The sequence below is a fragment of the Bombina bombina genome, chromosome 2 (assembly GCF_027579735.1).
Source record: "Bombina bombina isolate aBomBom1 chromosome 2, aBomBom1.pri, whole genome shotgun sequence".
Lineage (NCBI taxonomy): Eukaryota > Metazoa > Chordata > Amphibia > Anura > Bombinatoridae > Bombina > Bombina bombina.
Genome location: NC_069500.1, coordinates 1,414,929,676 through 1,414,952,616, shown reverse-complemented (window position 1 = coordinate 1,414,952,616; position 22,941 = coordinate 1,414,929,676). Strand labels below are relative to the sequence as shown.

Below are 22,941 nucleotides of genomic sequence, written 5' to 3'. Positions count from 1 at the left end.
GGCTAGCACGAGTAACTGGTTTACGAGTTCTAATAAGAGTATCAATGACACTCTCAGAGAAACCTCTCTTGGCTAAGACTAAGCGTTCAATCTCCACGCAGTCAGCCTCAGAGAATCTAGATTTTGATGAACAAAAGGACCCTGTTCCAGCAGATCCCTGCAACAAGGTAACTTCCACAGAGGATATGAGGACATCCCCACCAGGTCCGCAAACCACATCCTTCGCGGCCACGATGGAGCTATCAGTATCACTGATGCCTGCTCCGGCTTGATGCGGCCACTACACGAGGAAGAAGTGGTAACGGCGGGAAAATGTAAATTAGATTGAACCTCCAAGGCACTGCTAATGCATCTATTAGCTCTGCTTGAGGATCCCTGGACCACGACCCATATCTGGGTCTGCAAACACCTCGAGATGGAGAGACTATTCCCCCGGATGAAATGATTGTCTGCTGAGGAAATCTGCTTCCCAGTTGTTCACACCCAGAATGTGGATTGCTGACAGCAAGCAGTTGTGGGCCTCCACCCACTCCAGAATCCGAGATACTTCCCTCATTGCTAGGGAGCTCCTTGTTTCCCCCTGATGGTTGATGTAAGCCACCAAGGTTATGTTGTCTGATTGGAATCTGATAAACTGGAATGAACCCAGAAGAGGCCAAAGCCTTCAGAGCATTGAAGATTGCTCGAAGTTCCAGAATGTTGATCGGGAGGAGGGATTCCTCTTGAGTCCACAGACCCTGTGCCTTCCTGGCACCCCAAACAGCTCCCCATCCTGATAGACTTGCGTCCGTAGTCACAATCTCCCAGGATGGTCTCAAGAAGGATGTCCCTTGGGACAGGTGATCTGGACAGAGCCACCAGGAGAGCAATTCTCTCGACCGGTTGTCCAGAGAAATCTGTTGTGATAGATCCGAATGATCGCCGTTCCACTGACTCAGCATGCACAGCTGAAGTGGTCTGAGATGGAATCTGGCAAAAGGAATGATGTCTATGCTGGACACCATGAGACCAATCACCTCCATACACCAAGCCACAGAGGACCTTAAGGAGGTCTGGAGGGCAAGACAAGCAGAAGTTAGCTTGTAACGTCTCTGGTCTGTAAGGAATATCCTCATGGATATGGAGTCTATTATAGTACCCAGGAATTCCCACCTGGTACTGGGAATAAGAGAACTCTTTTCTAAGTTTATCTTCCAACCATGAGATTGAATAAGAAACAGAAGAGATTTTGAATTGTCTTTTGCCAGACGACAGGATGGGGTTTGAACCAGAAAATCGTCCAAGTATGGCGCTACTGCTATACCTCTGGTTCTGGCCACTGCAAGCAGAGCACCTAGAACCTTCGTAAAAACTCTTGGAACAGTAGCTAGATCAAACGGAAATGGAATTGCTGGTCCAGGAATGCAAACCTTAGGAACCTAAAGTGTTCCTTGTGGATTGGAACGTGAAGGTAAGCATCCTTCAAATCTATAGTGGTCATGAACTGTCCTTCCTGAACTAAGGGAAGGATAGACCTTATCGTCTCCATCTTGAATAAGGGGACAGATAGGAATTTGTTTAAGCACTTTCAGTCCAGAATCGGATGGAAAGTTCCCTCCTTCTTTGGGACCACAAAATGTTTGAATATTATCCCAAACCTCTTTCTGCGAGAGGTATCGGGACAATGACTCCCAGGGAGGAGAGATCCCTCACGCACCCCAGAAAGGCTTCTCTCTTTTCTGGCCTGCAAGATAGGTTTGATAGGAGGAATCTGCCCCTGGGTGGATGAGACTTGAAACCTATCTTGTATCCCTGAGGGATGACCTCCAGGACCCACGGGTCTTGCACGTCCCCAAACCAAGCGTCTGAAAAGAGCGACAGTTTGACCCCTACGTGATCCAGAACCAGATGGGGGGCCGCCCCTTCATGCTGACTGTCTCTGCGGACTTCTTGCTCTGCTAGGATTTATTCCAGGACTGAGCCGGTTTCCAAGTACCCTTGGATTGCTCGGGCTTTGCAGACGGCTGCTGACGTTGCGATTTATCAGAACGAAAATTAGGACCTTGTCCATTAGGCTTGTTCTTATCTTACGGTAAAAAGGCACCCTTGCCTCCAGTAACCGTGGAGATAATTGAGTCCAGGCTGGACCAAATAAAATCTTTCCCTTTTAAGGGAGGGAAAGAAGTCTGGACTTGTTATGTCCGCAGACCAGGACTTCAGCCAGAGTGCCCTACGGGCTTGAACAGAAAAACATGAAGCCTTAGCATTCAGGCGAATAATTTGCATAATAGCATCACAAATAAAAGAATTAGCCACCCTTAATACTTTCCTGGATCACATTGAGGGGACCCTCCACCTCGATCAACTCAGATAAGGCGTCGCACTAGTAGGTAGCCGCTCCAGCAATCGCAGCAACCGCCGCTGCCGGCTATCTTCTTATTCATGGGCTCTTTAAACTACGAACTATCCTCAAGCGGGATAGTAGTGCATTTAGCAAGCATGGAGATAGCGCCATCCACCTTGGAGATGGAACCCCACAACTCCAATTGAGAGTCCGGGACCGGGAACAATTTCTTAAAGGAAGAAGGGGAAAATGAAGAACCAATCCTTTCCCATTAATTCTTAATAATGTTCGCCATCTTTACGGGAACTGGGAAAGTCTGTGGTACAACCCTGTCTTCGTAGATTATCTAATTTAGGAATCAGGCAATTTGGGCTCTGAAACCTCTAACGTAGCTAAAACTTCCTTCAACAGAAAGCATAAATGCTCAATCCTAAATCTAAAGTCTGGTTCCTCTGCAGCTGGAGGTTTAGAGGCAGCAGATTCTGACCCAGAAAGAGCGCCCTCTGAAGAATCAGAGGCGCCTTCATCATCAGATAATCTTGTATTGGATAAATCCAATAAACTAGTTGATGACCCCTGGGAAGGAAAGCAATATTTGACCTTTCGCTTGCGCTTAGCAGGACGAGGTAAAGCACTAAAGGCCGCAGACACTGCTTTTTGTAACTGCTCAGTAAAGTCTGGCGGGTAAAAGGCCCCCTCCAGATGGAGAATTAGGAGTGCTACGGAAATCTGCATGTGTATTAGGAGATGACTGTAGGGTGCGCACCTCACGGGACGGAGACTCCTCAGTGGTGGACGGCTCAGTGGTATCAAACATATTAACCTTCTTTGACATGATTACTTTATCAAGGCATGTGGAACATAGTTGAGCAGGCGGGTATACCGCGGCCTCCTCACAATATAGACAGGCATTAGACTTGGGTAAAGAGGGAGTACCCTCTAACGCATCAGAATCCTCCATAGCTTGCGCTTACAAAGCAGACTATTGATTAATAAGAAAAAACGGCACCTTTATACCCACAATGGCTGGGGCACTCACCACCACCTATCACTCAGGCCAAAACAGAGAAACCGCTTCTTCTCCGGTAAACCGCACGGTCAGGAAAGAGGAAATAAGTGTGACCACATCCGGTCACGAGGTGCGCAATGAAGGACCGTCCCTGCTATAATAGCAAAAAAGCGTGCCAAGCCATAAAGGCTGCGCAGCAACCCTGTACGTTCCAACATCTGCCTGAGCCTCATCTCACACATGTTGCAGCATAATCAAATAAACTTATGTGATTAATCCCCACTGTTCAATAATCCTCCTCCGGAGATATTAACCCTTGATTCTATACAGATAAAAGGAGACACACTGTGACCCTGTCTTCTTGCGTTATCATAGGTGAAAACAAAAATTAAACGATCTTACCGGAATCTATGTCGTGGAAAAGAAACACAGCCTCTTGACAGAAGCATCGCTCCTGACATGGACTTGAGTGATGGAAGCAGGCAGTGAAACTCGTCAACACTGATTGCTTAGGAGCTGTAATACGAGTCTGGATGCGTTCGCAGAAAGACTCTCCCTGCATCTCCAGAGAGCATCTAACATTCGTCAATGCTCTCACTGAGAGGCTGACAAGACTACTTAAAACTCCAGTCCCATTTTGAAGGGTAGATAGATACCCTTTATAAGGAACTACTCCAAATCTTTTGACACTTCTCTGCCAACCTCCTGTGACGAAAGGCAAAGAATGACTGGGATATGAGGGAAGTAGGGGGAGTATTTAATCCTTTGGCTGGGGTGTCTTTGCCTCCTCCTGGTGGCCAGGTTCAGTATTTCCCAACCGTAAGGAATGATGCCGTGGATTCTCCTCATATTAAGAAGGAAATTAAAAACTCATGATTCAGCAATTTTAAACAACTTTCCAATTTACTTCCAGTAACAAAATATGCAGTCTTTTTATATTTACACTTTGAGTCACCAGCTCCTACTGAGCATGTGCAAGAATTCACAGAATATATGTATATGCATTTTTGATTGGTTGACGGCTGTCACATGATGCAGGGGGAGTGGAAACAGACATAACTTTGAAATATGTCAGAAAAAAAATTACTACTCATTTGAAGTTCAGACTAAGTGTTATTGCATTGTCGTGTTATCATGCATTTCTTTATTATGCAAATCTACTGTATTTACTGGTCCTTTAACAGTTCACTAGTAATACCAGATAGTGTGCTATTTTTAGCATGGGTTTGTATGTTTTTTTATCTAGCAATAAGGCTTTATAGGTTAAATTTGTGAATTTTATTCTTGAGGCTAAGGGTAAATTAGCACAGCATAGTGAGATTTTATATCTGGTGAAAAACAAATAAAACATAATTTATGTAAGAACTTACCTGATAAATTCATTTCTTTCATATTAGCAAGAGTCCATGAGCTAGTGACGTATGGGATATACATTCCTACCAGGAGGGGCAAAGTTTCCCAAACCTTAAAATGCCTATAAATACAACCCTCACCACACCCACAAATCAGTTTAACGAATAGCCAAGAAGTGGGGTGATGAGAAAAAAGTGCGAAAGCATAAAAAATAAGGAATTGGAATAATTGTGCTTTATACAAAAAAAATCATAACCACCACAAAAAAGGGTGGGCCTCATGGACTCTTGCTAATATGAAAGAAATGAATTTATCAGGTAAGTTCTTACATAAATTATGTTTTCTTTCATGTAATTATCAAGAGTCCATGAGCTAGTGACGTATGGGATAATGACTACCCAAGATGTGGATCTTTCCACGCAAGAATCACTAGAGAGGGAGGGATAAAATAAAGACAGCCAATTCCTGCTGAAAATAATCCACACCCAAAATAAAGTTTAATGAAAACATAAGCAGAAGATTCAAACTGAAACCGCTGCCTGAAGTACTTTTCTACCAAAAACTGCTTCAGAAGAAGAAAACACATCAAAAATGGTAGAATTTAGTAAAAGTATGCAAAGAGGACCAAGTTGCTGATTTGCAAATCTGAACAACCGAAGCTTCATTCCTAAACGCCCAGGAAGTAAAAACTGACCTAGTAGAATGAGCTGTAACCCTTTGAGGCGGAGTTTTACCCGACTCGACATAGGCATGATGAATTAAAGATTTCAACCAAGATGCCAAAGAAATGGCAGAAGCTTTCTGGCCTTTTCTAGAACCAGAAAAGATGAAAAATAGACTAGAAGTCTTTCGGAAAGACTTAGAAGCTTCAACATAATATTTCAAAGCTCTAACAACATCCAAAGAATGCAATGATTTCTCCTTAGAATTCTTAGGATTAGGACATAATGAAGGAACCACAATTTCTCTACTAATGTTGTTAGAATACACAACCTTAGGTAAAAATTCAAAAGAAGTTCGCAACACCGCCTTATCCTGATGAAAAATCAGAAAAGGAGACTCACAAGAAAGAGCAGATAATTCAGAGACTCTTCTGGCAGAAGAGATGGCCAAAAGAAACAAAACTTTCCAAGAAAGAAGTTTAATGTCCAATGAATGCATGGGTTCAAACGGAGGAGCTGGAAGAGCCCCCAGAACCAAATTCAAACTCCAAGGAGGAGAAATTGACTGATGACAGGTTTAATACGAACCAAGTCTTGTACAAAACAATGAATATCAGGAAGATTAGCAATCTTTCTGTGAAAAAGAACAGAAAGGGCAGAGATTTGTCCTGTCAAGGAACTTGCGGACAAACCTTTATCTAAACCATCCTGAAGAAACTGTAAAATTCTCGGAATTCTAAAAGAATGCCAGGAAAAATGATGAGAAGACACCAAGAAATATAAGTCTTCCAGACTCTATAATATATCTCTCTAGATACAGATTTACGAGCCTGTAACATAGTATTAATCACAGAGTCAGAGAAACCTCTTTGACCAAGAATCAAGCGTTCAATCTCCATACCCTTAAATTTAAAGATTTGAGATCCTGATGGAAAAAAGGACCTTGCGACAGAAGGTCTGGTCTTAACGGAAGAGCCCACGGTTGGCAAGAGCCCATCCGAACAAGATCCGTCCATGCTGGAGCTACCAGCAGAACAAACGAGCATTCCTTCAGAATCTTGGAGATTACTCTTGGAAGAAGAACTAGAGGTGGAGAGATATAGGCAGGATGATACTTCCAAGGAAGTGATAATGCATTCACTGCCTCCGCCTGAGGATCCCGGGATCTGAACAGATACCTGGGAAGTTTCTTGTTTAGATGAGAAGCCATCAGATCTATTTCTGGAAGTTCCCACATTTGAACAATCTGAAGAAATACCTCTGGGTGAAGAGACCATTCGCCCGGATGCAACGTTTGGCGACTGAGATAATCCGCTTCCCAATTGTCTATACCTGGGAAATGAACCGCAGAGATAAGACAGGAGCTGGATTTCGCCCAAACCAGAATTCAAGATACTTCTTTCATAGCCAGAGGACTGTGAGTCCCTCCTTGATGATTGATGTATGCCACAGTTGTGACTTTGTCTGTCTGAAAACAAATGAACGACTCTCTTCAGAAGAGGCCAAGACTGAAGAGCTCTAAAAATTGCACGGAGTTCCAAAATATTGATCGGTAATCTCACCCCCTGAGATTCCCAAACCCCTTGTGCCGTCAGAGACCCCCACATAGCTCCCCAACCTGTAAGACTTGCATCTGTGAAATTACAGTCCAGGTCAGAAGAACAAAAGAAGCCCCCTGAACTAAACAATGGTGATCTGTCCACCACGTCAGAGAGTGTCGTACAATCGGTTTTAAAGATATAAATTGAGATATCTTTATGTAATCCCTGCACCATTGGTTCAGCATACAGAGCTGAAGAGGTCGCATGTGAAAACGAGCAAAGGAGATCGCGTCCGATGCAGCAGTCATAAGACCTAAAATTTCCATGCATAAGGCTACCAAAGGGAATGATTGTGACTGAAGGTTTTGACAAGCTGATATCAATGTTAGACTTCTCTTGTCTGACAAAGACAGAGTCACGGACACTGAATCTATCTGGAAACCTAAAAAGGTTACCCTTGTCTGAGGAATCAATGAACTTTTTGGTAAATTGATCCTCCAACCATGATCTTGAAGAAACAACACAAGTCGATTCGTTTGAGATTCTGCTAAATGTGAAGACTGAGCAAGTACCAAGATATTGTCCAAATAAGGAAATACCAATACCCTGTTCTCTGATTACAAACAGAAGGGCACCGAGAACCTTTGTAAAAATTCTTGGAGCTGATGCTAGGCCAAACGGTAGAGCCACAAACTGGTAATGCTTGTCTAGAAAAGAGAATCTCAGAAACTAAAAGTGATCTGGATGAATCGGAATATGCAGAAATGCATCCTGTAAATCTATTGTAGACATATAATGCCCTTGCTGAACAAAAGGCAGGATAGTCCTTACAGTTACCATCTTGAATGTTGGTATCCTTACATAACGATTCAATATTGATAGATCCGGAACTGGTCTGAAGGAATAGACCTTCTTTGGTACAATTTGGTACCCCAGCACCTGTTCCAGAACTGGAACCGGCATAATTACTCCAGCCAACTCTAGATCTGAAACATTTCAGAAATGCTTGAGCCTTTGCTGGGTTTACTGGGACACGGGAAAGAAAAAAATCTCTTTGCAGGAGGCCTTAACTTGAAGCCAATTCTGTACCCTTCTGAAACAATGTTCTGAAACCAGAGATTGTGAACGGAATTGATCCAAATTTCTTTGAAAAAAACGTAAACTGCCCCATACCAGCTGAGCTGGAATGAGGGCCGCACCTTCATGGGGACTTAGGAGCTGGCTTTGGGTTTCTATAAGGCTTGGATATATTCCAAACTGAAGATGGTTTCCAAACTGATACCTCTCCTGAGAATGAAGGATCAGGCTTTTGTTCCTTGTTGTGATGAAAGGAACGAAAACGATTATTAGACCTAAATTTACCTTAGATTTTTTATCCTGTGGTAAAAAAGTTCCCTTCCCTCCAGTAACAGTTGAGATAAAAGAATCCAACTGAGAACCGAATAATTTATTACCCTGGAAAGAAAAGGGATAGCAAAGTTGACTTAGAAGACATATCAGCATTCCAAGTTTAAAGCCATAAAGCTCTTCTAGCTAAAATAGTTAGAGACATATACCTGACATCAACTCTAATGATATCAAAGATGGCATCACAAAAATAATTAGCATGTTATAGAAGAATAATAATGCTATGAGAATTATGATCTGTTACTTGTTGCGCTAAAGCTTCTAACCAAAAAAGTTGAAGCTGCAGCAACATCCGCTAAAAATATAGCAGGAGTAGAGACAGCCCTATTAACCTTAGGGATTTTGTCCCAAAACTCTAATCTGTCAGATGGCACAGGATATAATTGCTTAAAACGTTTAGAAGGAGTAAATGAATTACCCAAATTATTCCATTCCCTGGAAATTACTTCAGAAATAGCATCAGGGACAGGAAACACTTCTGGAATAACTACAGGCGATTTAAAAACCCTATTTAAACGTTTAGTTTTAGTATCAAGAGGACCAGAATCCTCTATTTCTAATGCAATTAATACTTCTTTAAATAAAGAACGAATAAATTCCATCTTGAACAAATACAAAGATTTATCAGCATCAACCTCTGAGACAGAAACCTCTGAACCAGAAGAACCATTATCAGTATCAAAATGATGATGTTCATTTAAAAATTCATCTGAAAAAAGAGAAGTTTTAAAAGACTTTTATGTATACTAGAAGGAGAAATAACAGACATAGCCTTCTTAATGGATTTAGAAACAAAATCTCTTATGTTATCAGGAACACTCTGAGGATTAGATGTTGACGGAACAGCAACAGGTAATGTAACAGTACTAAAGGAAATTTTATCTGCATTAACAAGTTTGTCTTGACATTTAATACAAACAACAGCTGAAGGAACAGATACCAAAAGTGATACACTTAGCTTTGGTAGCTCCAGCACCGGGCAGTGATTTTCCTGAAGTATCTTCTGACTCAGTTGCAACGTGGAACATCTTGCAATATGTAAAAGAAAAAAACAGAATTTATGTTTACCTGATAAATTACTTTCTCCAACGGTGTGTCCGGTCCACGGCGTCATCCTTACTTGTGGGATATTCTCCTCCCCAACAGGAAATGGCAAAGAGCCCAGCAAAGCTGGTCACATGATCCCTCCTAGGCTCCGCCTACCCCAGTCATTCGACCGACGTTAAGGAGGAATATTTGCATAGGAGAAACCATATGGTACCGTGGTGACTGTAGTTAAAGAAAATAAATTATCAGACCTGATTAAAAAAACCAGGGCGGGCCGTGGACCGGACACACCGTTGGAGAAAGTAATTTATCAGGTAAACATAAATTCTGTTTTCTCCAACATAGGTGTGTCCGGTCCACGGCGTCATCCTTACTTGTGGGAACCAATACCAAAGCTTTAGGACACGGATGAAGGGAGGGAGCAAATCAGGTCACCTAAATGGAAGGCACCACGGCTTGCAAAACCTTTCTCCCAAAAATAGCCTCAGAAGAAGCAAAAGTATCAAACTTGTAAAATTTGGTAAAAGTGTGCAGTGAAGACCAAGTCGCTGCCCTACATATCTGATCAACAGAAGCCTCGTTCTTGAAGGCCCATGTGGAAGCCACAGCCCTAGTGGAATGAGCTGTGATTCTTTCGGGAGGCTGCCGTCCGGCAGTCTCGTAAGCCAATCTGATGATGCTTTTAATCCAAAAAGAGAGAGAGGTAGAAGTTGCTTTTTGACCTCTCCTTTTACCAGAATAAACAACAAACAAGGAAGATGTTTGTCTAAAATCCTTTGTAGCATCTAAATAGAATTTTAGAGCGCGAACAACATCCAAATTGTGCAACAAACGTTCCTTCTTTGAAACTGGTTTCGGACACAGAGAAGGTACGATAATCTCCTGGTTAATGTTTTTGTTAGAAACAACTTTTGGAAGAAAACCAGGTTTAGTACGTAAAACCACCTTATCTGCATGGAACACCAGATAAGGAGGAGAACACTGCAGAGCAGATAATTCTGAAACTCTTCTAGCAGAAGAGATTGCAACCAAAAACAAAACTTTCCAAGATAATAACTTAATATCAACGGAATGTAAGGGTTCAAACGGAACCCCCTGAAGAACTGAAAGAACTAAATTGAGACTCCAAGGAGGAGTCAAAGGTTTGTAAACAGGCTTAATTCTAACCAGAGCCTGAACAAAGGCTTGAACATCTGGCACAGCTGCCAGCTTTTTGTGAAGTAACACAGACAAGGCAGAAATCTGTCCCTTCAGGGAACTTGCAGATAATCCTTTTTCCAATCCTTCTTGAAGGAAGGATAGAATCTTAGGAATCTTAACCTTGTCCCAAGGGAATCCTTTAGATTCACACCAACAGATATATTTTTTCCAAATTTTGTGGTAAATCTTTCTAGTTACAGGCTTTCTGGCCTGAACAAGAGTATCGATAACAGAATCTGAGAACCCTCGCTTCGATAAGATCAAGCGTTCAATCTCCAAGCAGTCAGCTGGAGTGAAACCAGGTTCGGATGTTCGAACGGACCCTGAACAAGAAGGTCTCGTCTCAAAGGTAGCTTCCAAGGTGGAGCCGATGACATATTCACCAGATCTGCATACCAAGTCCTGCGTGGCCACGCAGGAGCTATCAAGATCACCGACGCCCTCTCCTGATTGATCCTGGCTACCAGCCTGGGGATGAGAGGGAACGGCGGGAACACATAAGCTAGTTTGAAGGTCCAAGGTGCTACTAGTGCATCCACTAGAGCCGCCTTGGGATCCCTGGATCTGGACCCGTAGCAAGGAACTTTGAAGTTCTGACGAGAGGCCATCAGATCCATGTCTGGAATGCCCCACAGCTGAGTGACTTGGGCAAAGATTTCCGGATGGAGTTCCCACTCCCCCGGATGCAATGTCTGACGACTCAGAAAATCCGCTTCCCAATTTTCCACTCCTGGGATGTGGATAGCGGACAGGTGGCAGGAGTGAGACTCCGCCCATAGAATGATTTTGGTCACTTCTTCCATCGCTAGGGAACTCCTTGTTCCCCCCTGATGGTTGATGTACGCAACAGTTGTCATGTTGTCTGATTGAAACCGTATGAACTTGGCCCTCGCTAGCTGAGGCCAAGCCTTGAGAGCATTGAATATCGCTCTCAGTTCCAGAATATTTATCGGTAGAAGAGATTCTTCCCGAGACCAAAGACCCTGAGCTTTCAGGGATCCCCAGACCGCGCCCCAGCCCATCAGACTGGCGTCGGTCGTGACAATGACCCACTCTGGTCTGCGGAATGTCATCCCTTGTGACAGGTTGTCCAGGGACAGCCACCAACGGAGTGAGTCTCTGGTCCTCTGATTTACTTGTATCTTCGGAGACAAGTCTGTATAATCCCCATTCCACTGACTGAGCATGCACAGTTGTAATGGTCTTAGATGAATGCGCGCAAAAGGAACTATGTCCATAGCCGCTACCATCAACCCGATCACTTCCATGCACTGAGCTATGGAAGGAAGAGGAACGGAATGAAGTATCCGACAAGAGTCTAGAAGCTTTGATTTTCTGGCCTCTGTCAGAAATATCCTCATTTCTAAGGAGTCTATTATTGTTCCCAAGAAGGGAACCCTTGTTGACGGAGATAGAGAACTCTTTTCCACGTTCACTTTCCATCCGTGAGATCTGAGAAAGGCCAGGACGATGTCCGTGTGAGCCTTTGCTTGAGGAAGGGACGACGCTTGAATCAGAATGTCGTCCAAGTAAGGTACTACAACAATGCCCCTTGGTCTTAGCACAGCTAGAAGGGACCCTAGTACCTTTGTGAAAATCCTTGGAGCAGTGGCTAATCCGAAAGGAAGCGCCACGAACTGGTAATGCTTGTCCAGGAATGCGAACCTTAGGAACCGATGATGTTCCTTGTGGATAGGAATATGTAGATACGCATCCTTTAAATCCACCGTGGTCATGAATTGACCTTCCTGGATGGAAGGAATAATAGTTCGAATGGTTTCCATCTTGAACGATGGAACCTTGAGAAACTTGTTTAAGATCTTGAGATCTAAGATTGGTCTGAACGTTCCCTCTTTTTTGGGAACTATGAACAGATTGGAGTAGAACCCCATCCCTTGTTCTCTTAATGGAACAGGATGAATCACTCCCATTTTTAACAGGTCTTCTACACAATGTAAGAATGCCTGTCTTTTTATGTGGTCTGAAGACAACTGAGACCTGTGGAACCTCCCCCTTGGGGGAAGTCCCTTGAATTCCAGAAGATAACCTTGGGAGACTATTTCTAGCGCCCAAGGATCCAGAACATCTCTTGCCCAAGCCTGAGCGAAGAGAGAGAGTCTGCCCCCCACCAGATCCGGTCCCGGATCGGGGGCCAACATTTCATGCAGTCTTGGTAGCAGTGGCAGGTTTCTTGGCCTGCTTTCCCTTGTTCCAGCCTTGCATTGGTCTCCAAGCTGGCTTGGCTTGAGAAGTATTACCCTCTTGCTTAGAGGACGTAGCACCTCGGGCTGGTCCGTTTCTACGAAAGGGACGAAAATTAGGTTTATTTTTTGCCTTGAAAGGCCGATCCTGAGGAAGGGCGTGGCCCTTACCCCCAGTGATATCAGAGATAATCTCTTTCAAGTCAGGGCCAAACAGCGTTTTCCCCTTGAAAGGAATGTTAAGTAGCTTGTTCTTGGAAGACGCATCAGCCGACCAAGATTTCAACCAAAGCGCTCTGCGCGCCACAATAGCAAACCCAGAATTCTTAGCCGCTAACCTAGCCAATTGCAAAGTGGCGTCTAGGGTGAAAGAATTAGCCAATTTGAGAGCATTGATTCTGTCCATAATCTCCTCATAAGGAGGAGAATCACTATCGACCGCCTTTATCAGCTCATCGAACCAGAAACATGCGGCTGTAGCGACAGGGACAATGCATGCAATTGGTTGTAGAAGGTAACCCTGCTGAACAAACATCTTTTTAAGCAAACCTTCTAATTTTTTATCCATAGGATCTTTGAAAGCACAACTATCCTCTATGGGTATAGTGGTGCGTTTGTTTAAAGTGGAAACCGCTCCCTCGACCTTGGGGACTGTCTGCCATAAGTCCTTTCTGGGGTCGACCAAAGGAAACAATTTTTTAAATATGGGGGGAGGGACGAAAGGAATACCGGGCCTTTCCCATTCTTTATTAACAATGTCCGCCACCCGCTTGGGTATAGGAAAAGCTTCTGGGAGCCCCGGCACCTCTAGGAACTTGTCCATTTTACATAGCTTCTCTGGGATGACCAACTTGTCACAATCATCCAGAGTGGATAATACCTCCTTAAGCAGAATGCGGAGATGTTCCAACTTAAATTTAAATGCAATCACATCAGGTTCAGCCTGTTGAGAAATGTTCCCTGAATCAGTAATTTCTCCCTCAGACAAAACCTCCCTGGCCCCATCAGACTGGGTTAGGGGCCCTTCAGAGATATTAGTATCAGCGTTGCCATGCTCTTCAGTATCTAAAACAGAGCAGCCGCGCTTACGCTGACAAGTGTTCATTTGGGCTAAAATGTTTTTGACAGAATTATCCATTACAGCCGTTAATTGTTGCATAGTAAGGAGTATTGGCGCGCTAGATGTACTAGGAGCCTCCTGAGTGGGCAAGACTCGTGTAGACGAAGGAGGGAATGATGCAGTACCATGCTTACTCCCCTCACTTGAGGAATCATCTTGGGCATCATTGTCATTATCACATAAATCACATTTATTTAAATGAATAGGAATTCTGGCTTCCCCACATTCAGAACACAGTCTATCTGGTAGTTCAGACATGTTAAACAGGCATAAACTTGATAACAAAGTACAAAAACGTTTTAAAATAAAACCGTTACTGTCACTTTAAATTTTAAACTGAACACACTTTATTACTGCAATTGCGAAAAAACATGAAGGAATTGTACAAAATTCACCAAATTTTCACCACAGTGTCTTAAAGCCTTAAAAGTATTGCACACCAAATTTGGAAGCTTTAACCCTTAAAATAACGGAACCGGAGCCGTTTTAAACTTTAACCCCTTTACAGTCCCTGGTATCTGCTTTGCTGAGACCCAACCAAGCCCAAAGGGGAATACGATACCAAATGACGCCTTCAGAAAGTCTTTTCTAAGTATCAGAGCTCCACACACATGCGACTGCATGCCATGCCTCTCAAAAACAAGTGCGCCACACCGGCGCGAAAATGAGGCTCTGCTTATGCTTTGGGAAAGCCCCTAAGGAATAAGGTGTCTAATACAGTGCCTGCCGATATTCTTATATCAAAATACCCAGATAAAATGATTCCTCAAGGCTAAATATGTGTTAATAATGAATCGATTTAGCCCAGAAAAGTCTACAGTCTTAATAAGCCCTTGTGAAGCCCTTATTTATGATCGTAATAAACATGGCTTACCGGATCCCATAGGGAAAATGACAGCTTCCAGCATTACATCGTCTTGTTAGAATGTGTCATACCTCAAGCAGCAAGAGACTGCATACTGTTCCCCCAACTGAAGTTAGTAGCTCTCAACAGTCCTGTGTGGAACAGCCATGGATTTTAGTTACGGTTGCTAAAATCATTTTCCTCATACAAACAGAAATCTTCATCTCTTTTCTGTTTCTGAGTAAATAGTACATACCAGCACTATTTCAAAATAACAAACTCTTGATTGAATAATAAAAACTACAGTTAAACACTAAAAAACTCTAAGCCATCTCCGTGGAGATGTTGCCTGTACAACGGCAAAGAGAATGACTAGGGTAGGCGGAGCCTAGGAGGGATCATGTGACCAGCTTTGCTGGGCTCTTTGCCATTTCCTGTTGGGGAGGAGAATATCCCACAAGTAAGGATGACGCCGTGGACCGGACACACCTATGTTGGAGAAACAACATATAAAGCAAAATTGATCAAATTCCTTAAATGACAGTTTCAGGAATGGGAAAAAAATGCCAGTGAACAAGCTTCTAGCAACCAGAAGCAATAAATAATGAGACTTAAATAATGTGGAGACAAAAGTGACGCCCATATTTTTTTAGCGCCAAATAAGTCGCCCACATTATTTGGCGCCAAAAATGACGCCACATCCGGAACGCCGACACTTTTGACGCAAAAGAACGTCAAAAATGACGCAACTTCCGGCGACACGTATGACGCCGGAAACAGAAAAAAAAATTTGCGCCAAAAAAGTCCACGCCAAGAATGACGCAATAAAATGAAGCATTTTCAGCCCCCGCGAGCCTAACAGCCCACAGGGAAAAAGTCAAATTTTTTAAGGTAAGAAAAAATGATTGATTCAAATGCATTATCCCAAATATGAAACTGACTGTCTGAAAATAAGGAATGTTGAACATCCTGAGTGAAGGCAAATAAATGTTTGAATACATATATTTAGAACTTTATAAACAAAGTGCCCAACCATAGCTAGGAGTGTCACAGAAAATAAGACTTACTTACCCCAGGACACTCATCTACATATAGTAGATAGCCAAACCAGTACTGAAACGAGAATCAGTAGAGGAAATGGTATATATAAGAGTATATCGTCGATCTGAAAAGGGAGGTAAGAGATGAATCTCTACGACCGATAACAGAGAACCTATGAAATAGACCCCGTAGAAGGAGATCACTGCATTCAAATAGGCAATACTCTCCTCACATCCCTCTGACATTCACTGCACGCTGAGAGGAAAACCGGGCTCCAACCTGCTGCGGAGCGCATATCAACGTAGAATCTAGCACAAACTTACTTCACCACCTCCATCGGAGGCAAAGTTTGTAAAACTGAATTGTGGGTGTGGTGAGGGGTGTATTTATAGGCATTTTAAGGTTTGGGAAACTTTGCCCCTCCTGGTAGGAATGTATATCCCATACGTCACTAGCTCATGGACTCTTGCTAATTACATGAAAGAAATATTGATTCAAATGGGATCAGGAACCAAGCTTGCCAGTCTAGAGAACAATTCTAAAACTGAAAAGCACCATGCAGGAAAGAAAGGCAAATCCTTGAAGACTGTTTGGCATACGGTTTAATAAGAAACAGGATATCCAGCACTTCATTCTGTGCTGCACAAAAAGTAGATTTTAGCTATTTCCTTTATCTCCCAATTTTCCACTAAGATAGTTTCATCCATTTGATATGAGCAGGCTCGTACACAAGTGCTGCACAGTGCAGTGTACCGAGCTCACATGATCAGATATGTAGGAGAAACAGGCATCCTGTGACGATTACATTGCTTAACTGGTTTTGTACATACGTTAAACATCTATTAGGTGAGGATGACCAAAGACTGATACAGCACAAAACCCTCGCTAACAGCAGCCCTTAATTAGCTCGCAGCTTGTGGGCAGGTTCCTAGACCCGCTTTATTCACTGCAATAACATATCAGAGAGGTCAAAATGAAGACAAGGATTCTGGGTATTGACATGCAATAAGGAGCACAGAGGGATCACTTGGCATTTTCTCTAGGTCCAGAATTAGAGTGGAGGATCAACTCCTCCCAACGACAGTGCAAAACGAACACTCAAAGTGCTGCACCCAAAGATGCACGTGAAGATATATTGATAGTTCCCATAACAGCTTAAGCCAATAAAAGAGTTCTAATAGGAACATCTGGAGTGTTCTGTAAACCTTTTTGAAAGGAGCATTCTGATTGGTTGTTCTGAATGCAGTGTCACTTATGTTAGGGAGGAAGGGTGTGTGAAAGATGGCAGTGACATGGCGCGATAATCTAGCTCAGCTTAAACATCCGTCATTTCATCTTCCAATTCAGCATCATCGGTCTCCACTTCCAGATCTGCCTCTTCTTCCTCCTCCTCCTCCTCATCCTCCGAGGTTATGTCAGGATCATCAGCTTGCGACAGGCACTTGGGGCAGGAGCACACAAACAGATAGTTCTCCCTGTGAGCAGAGTAGTACAAACATGTAAGGACTGGGGATTAGAAAGAGACATAAATCCAAAACCTGAAGTGAAGGGATACAGAGAAAATGAGCGAAAATACTAAAAAGCATTAATATTTTATTCTAGTGTAAGGTGTACTTAAATGCAGAAGTGAGAGACGCAGCAGGACAAGGTGCTGGGGGGGGGGTGAGATGCAGCAGGACAAGGAACTGGGGGTGTGAGATGCAGCAGGACAAGGTGCTGGGGGGGTGTGAGATGCAGCAGGACAAGGTGCTGGGGGGGTGTGAGATGCAGCAGGACAAGGAACTGGGGGTGTGAGATGCAGCAGGACAAGGTGCTGGGGGGGTGTGAGATGCAGCAGGACAAGGTGCTGGGGGGGTGTGAGATGCAGCAGGACAAGGTGCTGGGGGGGTGAGATGCAGCAGGACAAGGGGCGGGGGGGTGAGATGCAGCAGGACAAGGGGCGGGGGGTGTGTGTGTGTGATGTAGCAGGACAAGGTGCTGGGGGGGTGAGATGCAGCAGGACAAGGTGCTAGGGGGGTGAGATGCAGCAGGACAAGGCGCTGGGGGGGTAAGATGCAGCAGGACAAGGCGCTGGGGGGGTAAGATGCAGCAGGACAAGGTGCTGGGGGGGGTGAGATGCAGCAGGACAAGGCGCTGGGGGGGTAAGATGCAGCAGGACAAGGTGCTGGGGGGGGGGTGAGATGCAGCAGGACAAGATGCTGGGGGGGTGAGATGCAGCAGGACAAGGCGCTGGGGGGGTAAGATGCAGCAGGACAAGATGCTGGGGGGGTGAGATGCAGCAGGACAAGGTGCTGGGAGGGTGAGATGCAGCAGGACAAGGTGCTGGGGGGGGTGAGATGCAGCAGGACAAGGTGCTGGGGGGGTGTGAGATGCAGCAGGACAAGGTGCTGGGGGGGGTGAGATGCAGCAGGACAAGGTGCTGGGGGGGTGAGATGCAGCAGGACAAGGTGCTGGGGGGGGGTGAGATGCAGCAGGACAAGGTGCTGGGGGGGTGAGATGCAGCAGGACAAGGTGCTGGGGGGGGGTGAGATGCAGCAGGACCTAAACAACAGTCAAGAAAGATGAAAGACAGTCAAAAGGTCAATAGGGAAAGTTTTTAAAATAAAAAGACAATAGAATTTGGAGGGGGTTGAGGTTATACCATTAGTGAACTTATATATTTAGGAATTATAACAAGTATTGACAAAGTTTTAACATCACATGACTAGACAATAAAAATACCGAACTTATATCACAGACTACAGACACTTAAAAGAGAGGCCACCTATTATCTGAATGTATTTGACAGGTTTTTCACAGCTAGAGGGCAATAGTTCATGTGTGCCATATAGATAACAGAGAGAATGTTCTGTCCTATAATCTTATACTAGTATGGTAAAGCGTTGGTTTAGTTAGAATTTTTGTAAGATCATTTGTTCATATAACTGAGCATTTATAAGTGATGCATTAAGAATTGGGCAAAAGAATTATACAAGAATTTGACAAGGATTAGAAAAGGTACAAGACACTAGGTAAGTGCCCAGTACCTTACCATACTGCTGGGTGACAGTGGAGAAAATCTTGGCATTGAAGATGAACTTGTAGTGAAGAAAGTCAGCTGAACTCCTACTATTCTGCCTTTAATCTTTATAAGCAACATTACTTCTCTACTCTTTCTTCAAACACAAAATGTCTGTTCTCCACTTTCAATACTCTTCTCCGACCCCCCCTCCGATTACAAGTTCTCTCTCAGCTCAAGATTTTGCCACCAGCCACTGCAATAACAAAATTTACTCCATCAGCAACTAAATAATCTCTCAACATACTACCAGTCTCAAACCCCCTGATAAGCTCACAATCATCCAAAACCCACAAAGCCATAAATTCATCTCTTTCGCCCCTATTACTGAGGAACGAGTTTCTGCCCTTATACTTTCCTGTCACCTCACTACCTGTCCCCTCGACCCCATCCCCTCACAGCTACTCCCCTCCGTCTCTTCTACCCTTACCCCTATACTCACACACATTTTCAACCTCTCCCTCAGCACTGGTATATTTCCCTCATCTCTTAAACATGCACTGGTCAGACCTATCCTCAAAAAACCTTCTCTCGACCCAACGTCCCCATTCAACTACCGCCCTATTTCCCTACTACCTCTTGCCTTAAAACTTCTTGAAAAGCTGGTATATGCACGTCTATCCCATTTTCCTTACATCAAACTCCCTCCTTGACCCACTGCGATCTGGATTTCGCCCCCAACACTCCACAGAGACAGCAATTGTTAAGGTTACCAACAACCTACTTACAGCAAAATCCAAAGGCCACTTCTCTCTGCTATTCCTCCTTTATCTGTCAGCAGCCTTGGATACAGTTAACCACCCTCTTTTGCTCCAAACCCTCCAATCCTTTGGCATTTGCGACACAGCCCTCTAATGGTTCTCTTCCTACCTGACTAACCGTACCTTTAGTGTATCCTTCTCTGGTGCATCCTCTTCCCTTTACCACCTTCTGTTGGGGTACTGCAAGGCTTTGTCCTTGGTCTCCTTCTCTATCTGCACATTATCGTAAGGTTCCTTCATAAAGTCAATATCATTTGTATGCCAACAGCACCCAAATGGCAGCTCCCAGTGTTTTATAGACACTAAAACTTTACACTTAATTTGTCACTTTTTAAACAACTAATGAAACTTTAAAAAATACATCTACATGTTAGTCATGGACTAATCTTTTCTTTGAATGTATCATTCTATCTAGCATGTATTTAGTGTTTAATGTCCCTTTAAGCTATATCTCTCCAAAATTGAGCTCCTTACTCCACCCCCTTATTCCAAAATCTCCATCCCCCATTTTTATATAACTGTCAATAACTCCATCATTACTCCTACTCCGCATGACCTTAAATTCAGTCTTTGGCCAATTCCTGCCACTTCCACCTTAAAAACCATCTCTAAAATTTGTAATTTCCTTACACAAAACTACTAAGATTTTAATCCACTCTCTCGTAATTTCCAGCTTTGACTACTGCAACTCCATCCTCTCTGGTCTCCCTAGCTGCCGCCTAGCTCCTTTACAATCCATAATGAATGCCTCTGCCAGGCTTGTCATCCTTAAACATCGCTCTTTATCTGCTGCACCTCTCTGCCAATCCCTTCACTGGCTTCCTCTTGCCTCCAGAATTAAACACAAAATTCTGACTCTGACATGCAAGGCCCTCAACTGTACTGCTCCCCCCTAGATCTCAGACTTTGTCTCCAGATACTCTCCCTCCTGTCCCTTTCGCTCTGCTCACAATCTCCTCCTCTCTTGTTACTTCCTCACATTCCCGTTTACAGGACTTCTCCAGACTGGTCCCTATCCTGTGGAACTCTCTGCCTCGCTCCACAAGACTCTCCCCTAGTTTTGACCGTTTCAAGCGCTCCCTAAAGACTCTACTGTTCAAGGATGCAAATAATATACAGTATAATGTTCTCATCTTAGTTCCTTTCCTCCTTTGTTATCCCCTTGAACCCCCTTAGCATGTAAGCCTATGAGCCCAGCTGTTTGTAGATCATCTACATAAGAGCGAACTACAACAGTGCAACTCTTGGCAGGGCCCTCTCCCCACATATTATGCCTATACTGACAGCGCTGCAGAATCTGTAGGCGCTCTACAAATAACTAATAATAATAATCTAGAACTATTATTAGCAGCACGGGGCTAGAAGCATAAAGACCTACAACCATGGTTTGCAAATTGCAGTATTTTTAACAAACAAAACCATAATACGGATAAAGAGAAAACATTGAAAAAGGCAAATTAAAAAGTCTAAAAAAACAAATAAATGAATTTGATTAGAATTCCCCTATATGGACAACTGTTTTTAACTGAATCAATCCACAAATTAAAAAGTCTAAAGAATATATTATTATTTGTAAAACAGAGCTGTCTAATACACAAACATCACTTACGTCATCATGTTCAATTACTGCTGCAGAAGGAAGAAGATATAAACAACAATTCACAAACTTCAGTGTCGCTCTATTCTACAGGATGCTGCCCTTAGTGACAAAATGGGCATAAGCTACACTTCCCCAAGAGCAGCAAGTAATAATTTGCAGTTACCGTTATTTAAACGTTAACCCTCGCCATGCTTTTCTTTGTACACTTGGACCTCACACATTCTCCAGTACACATTAACGCCTTGACTGTCTGAGTGGGCTGCGCAATAATGTTCAGTGACGGTTTTAAAGGAAAACATATTGCATGAGAGCTCTGGTAAGGTAACAGACATTCAGCAGCACTTTATATACCAACAGGAAAACATCATCACTGTGTGTACTGGTGCACAACTAGACAGTAGTAACAGGTCTGTATGTTAGGTGCAAGTGTTTTCATATGTTTACTGGGACCCACAAGTCTACTGCAAAGAGGAGAATGATATTCAATTATTCAACCTGTAAAGTTACTTTGTGCATAGCCCGTATCCACGTACCTAATCAAGGTTTCAGTTTACATAAAAGTGCAACAGCATTTTCTTGCCACACTATTGCTTAAATGTAACTATGTTTAATCCCTTTGCCAGGGTTAACACTTAAAGACATCTCCAGAGCACCAATGTACTACTGGGAACTAGCAACAAACATCTGGTGAGCCAATGACAAAAACAAATTATGCTTACCCGATAATTTTCTTTGCTTCTGATGGAAAGAGTCCACAGCTGCATTCATAACTTTTGGGAAATAAGAACCTAGCCACCAGGAGGAGGCAAAGACACCTTAGCTAAAGGCTTAAATACTCCTCCCACTCCACTCATCCCCCAGTCATTCAGCCGAGGAACAAGGAACAGTAGAAGAAATATCAAGGTGAAAGGTGCCAGAAGAATAAAAAAAGGATGCCCCACAGAAAAATTACGGGTGGGGAGCTGTGGACTCTTTCCATCAGAAGAAAGAAAATTATCAGGTAAGCATAATTTATGTTTTCTTCTTAAATGGAAAGAATCCACAGCTGCATTCATTACTTTTGGTAAAACAATACCCAAGCTATAGAGGACACTGAATGCCAAGACGAGAGGGTAAAATAGGCGGCCCATTCCGAGGGCACCTAGCCTGAAACCCCTGCCCACAAAGAACCCAGCTGCGTCCGAAGCTGAGAAAACATTAAAAGGAAAAGGCCCCAAGGACACTGACCTGCAGGTAGTCCAGAGACTAGCTAGATCCCGCAAAATCACACTCAACTGAGGCAACAGGCCACCAGGAAACAAAGTCGCCCAACAGTCGGTCCCTCACCACTCACCCCTCACGAAAGAAGGTAACAACAGCCTAAACTCCCAAAGGGATGGGGCCAGGAGAACCGAAGGAAAAAACCGAAAGGTCACAATCCATAAAGGAAAACCCCCTAGAGCTAGCCCAACGCACAAAGGACCCAAAAGGGTCCCAAAAGACAAGGGGAGACTACGCCCAGACCAGGAGAAACCGAAGGTATAGGACCGGGCATAGAAACAGAGAAACCTCTCTCTCTCTCTCAAACGTTGTGCAGAAGCACAAAAATACAACAGAAGATGGAATCCTCACATCGTCTGAACTTGTAACACTGAAGTATTCTGCTACAAAAAAAACATGCAATAGACCCAGACGAAAAACACTGAGTCAAGAACACGCCGCCATCCTCAGGATAACACAGAGAATACTTGCAGAGAGCAAAAGCGGACAGCAAAAGAACAGATTGCAAAAGACA

General features: G+C 43.6%; 1 protein-coding gene across 1 annotated transcript in view; it reads right to left on the bottom strand.

Moving 5' to 3' along the window:
• Positions 1–16,332: 16,332 nt before the first annotated feature.
• The window catches only part of SMYD5 (SMYD family member 5), a 120,526-nt gene continuing 113,917 nt past the window's right edge, over positions 16,333–22,941 (bottom strand). Inside the window, exon 13 of the mRNA XM_053704362.1 lies at positions 16,333–17,223. Within this exon, the coding sequence (XP_053560337.1) occupies positions 17,064–17,223 (160 nt within the window). The 3' untranslated portion in view covers positions 16,333–17,063. The remainder of the gene's footprint in view (positions 17,224–22,941) is intronic.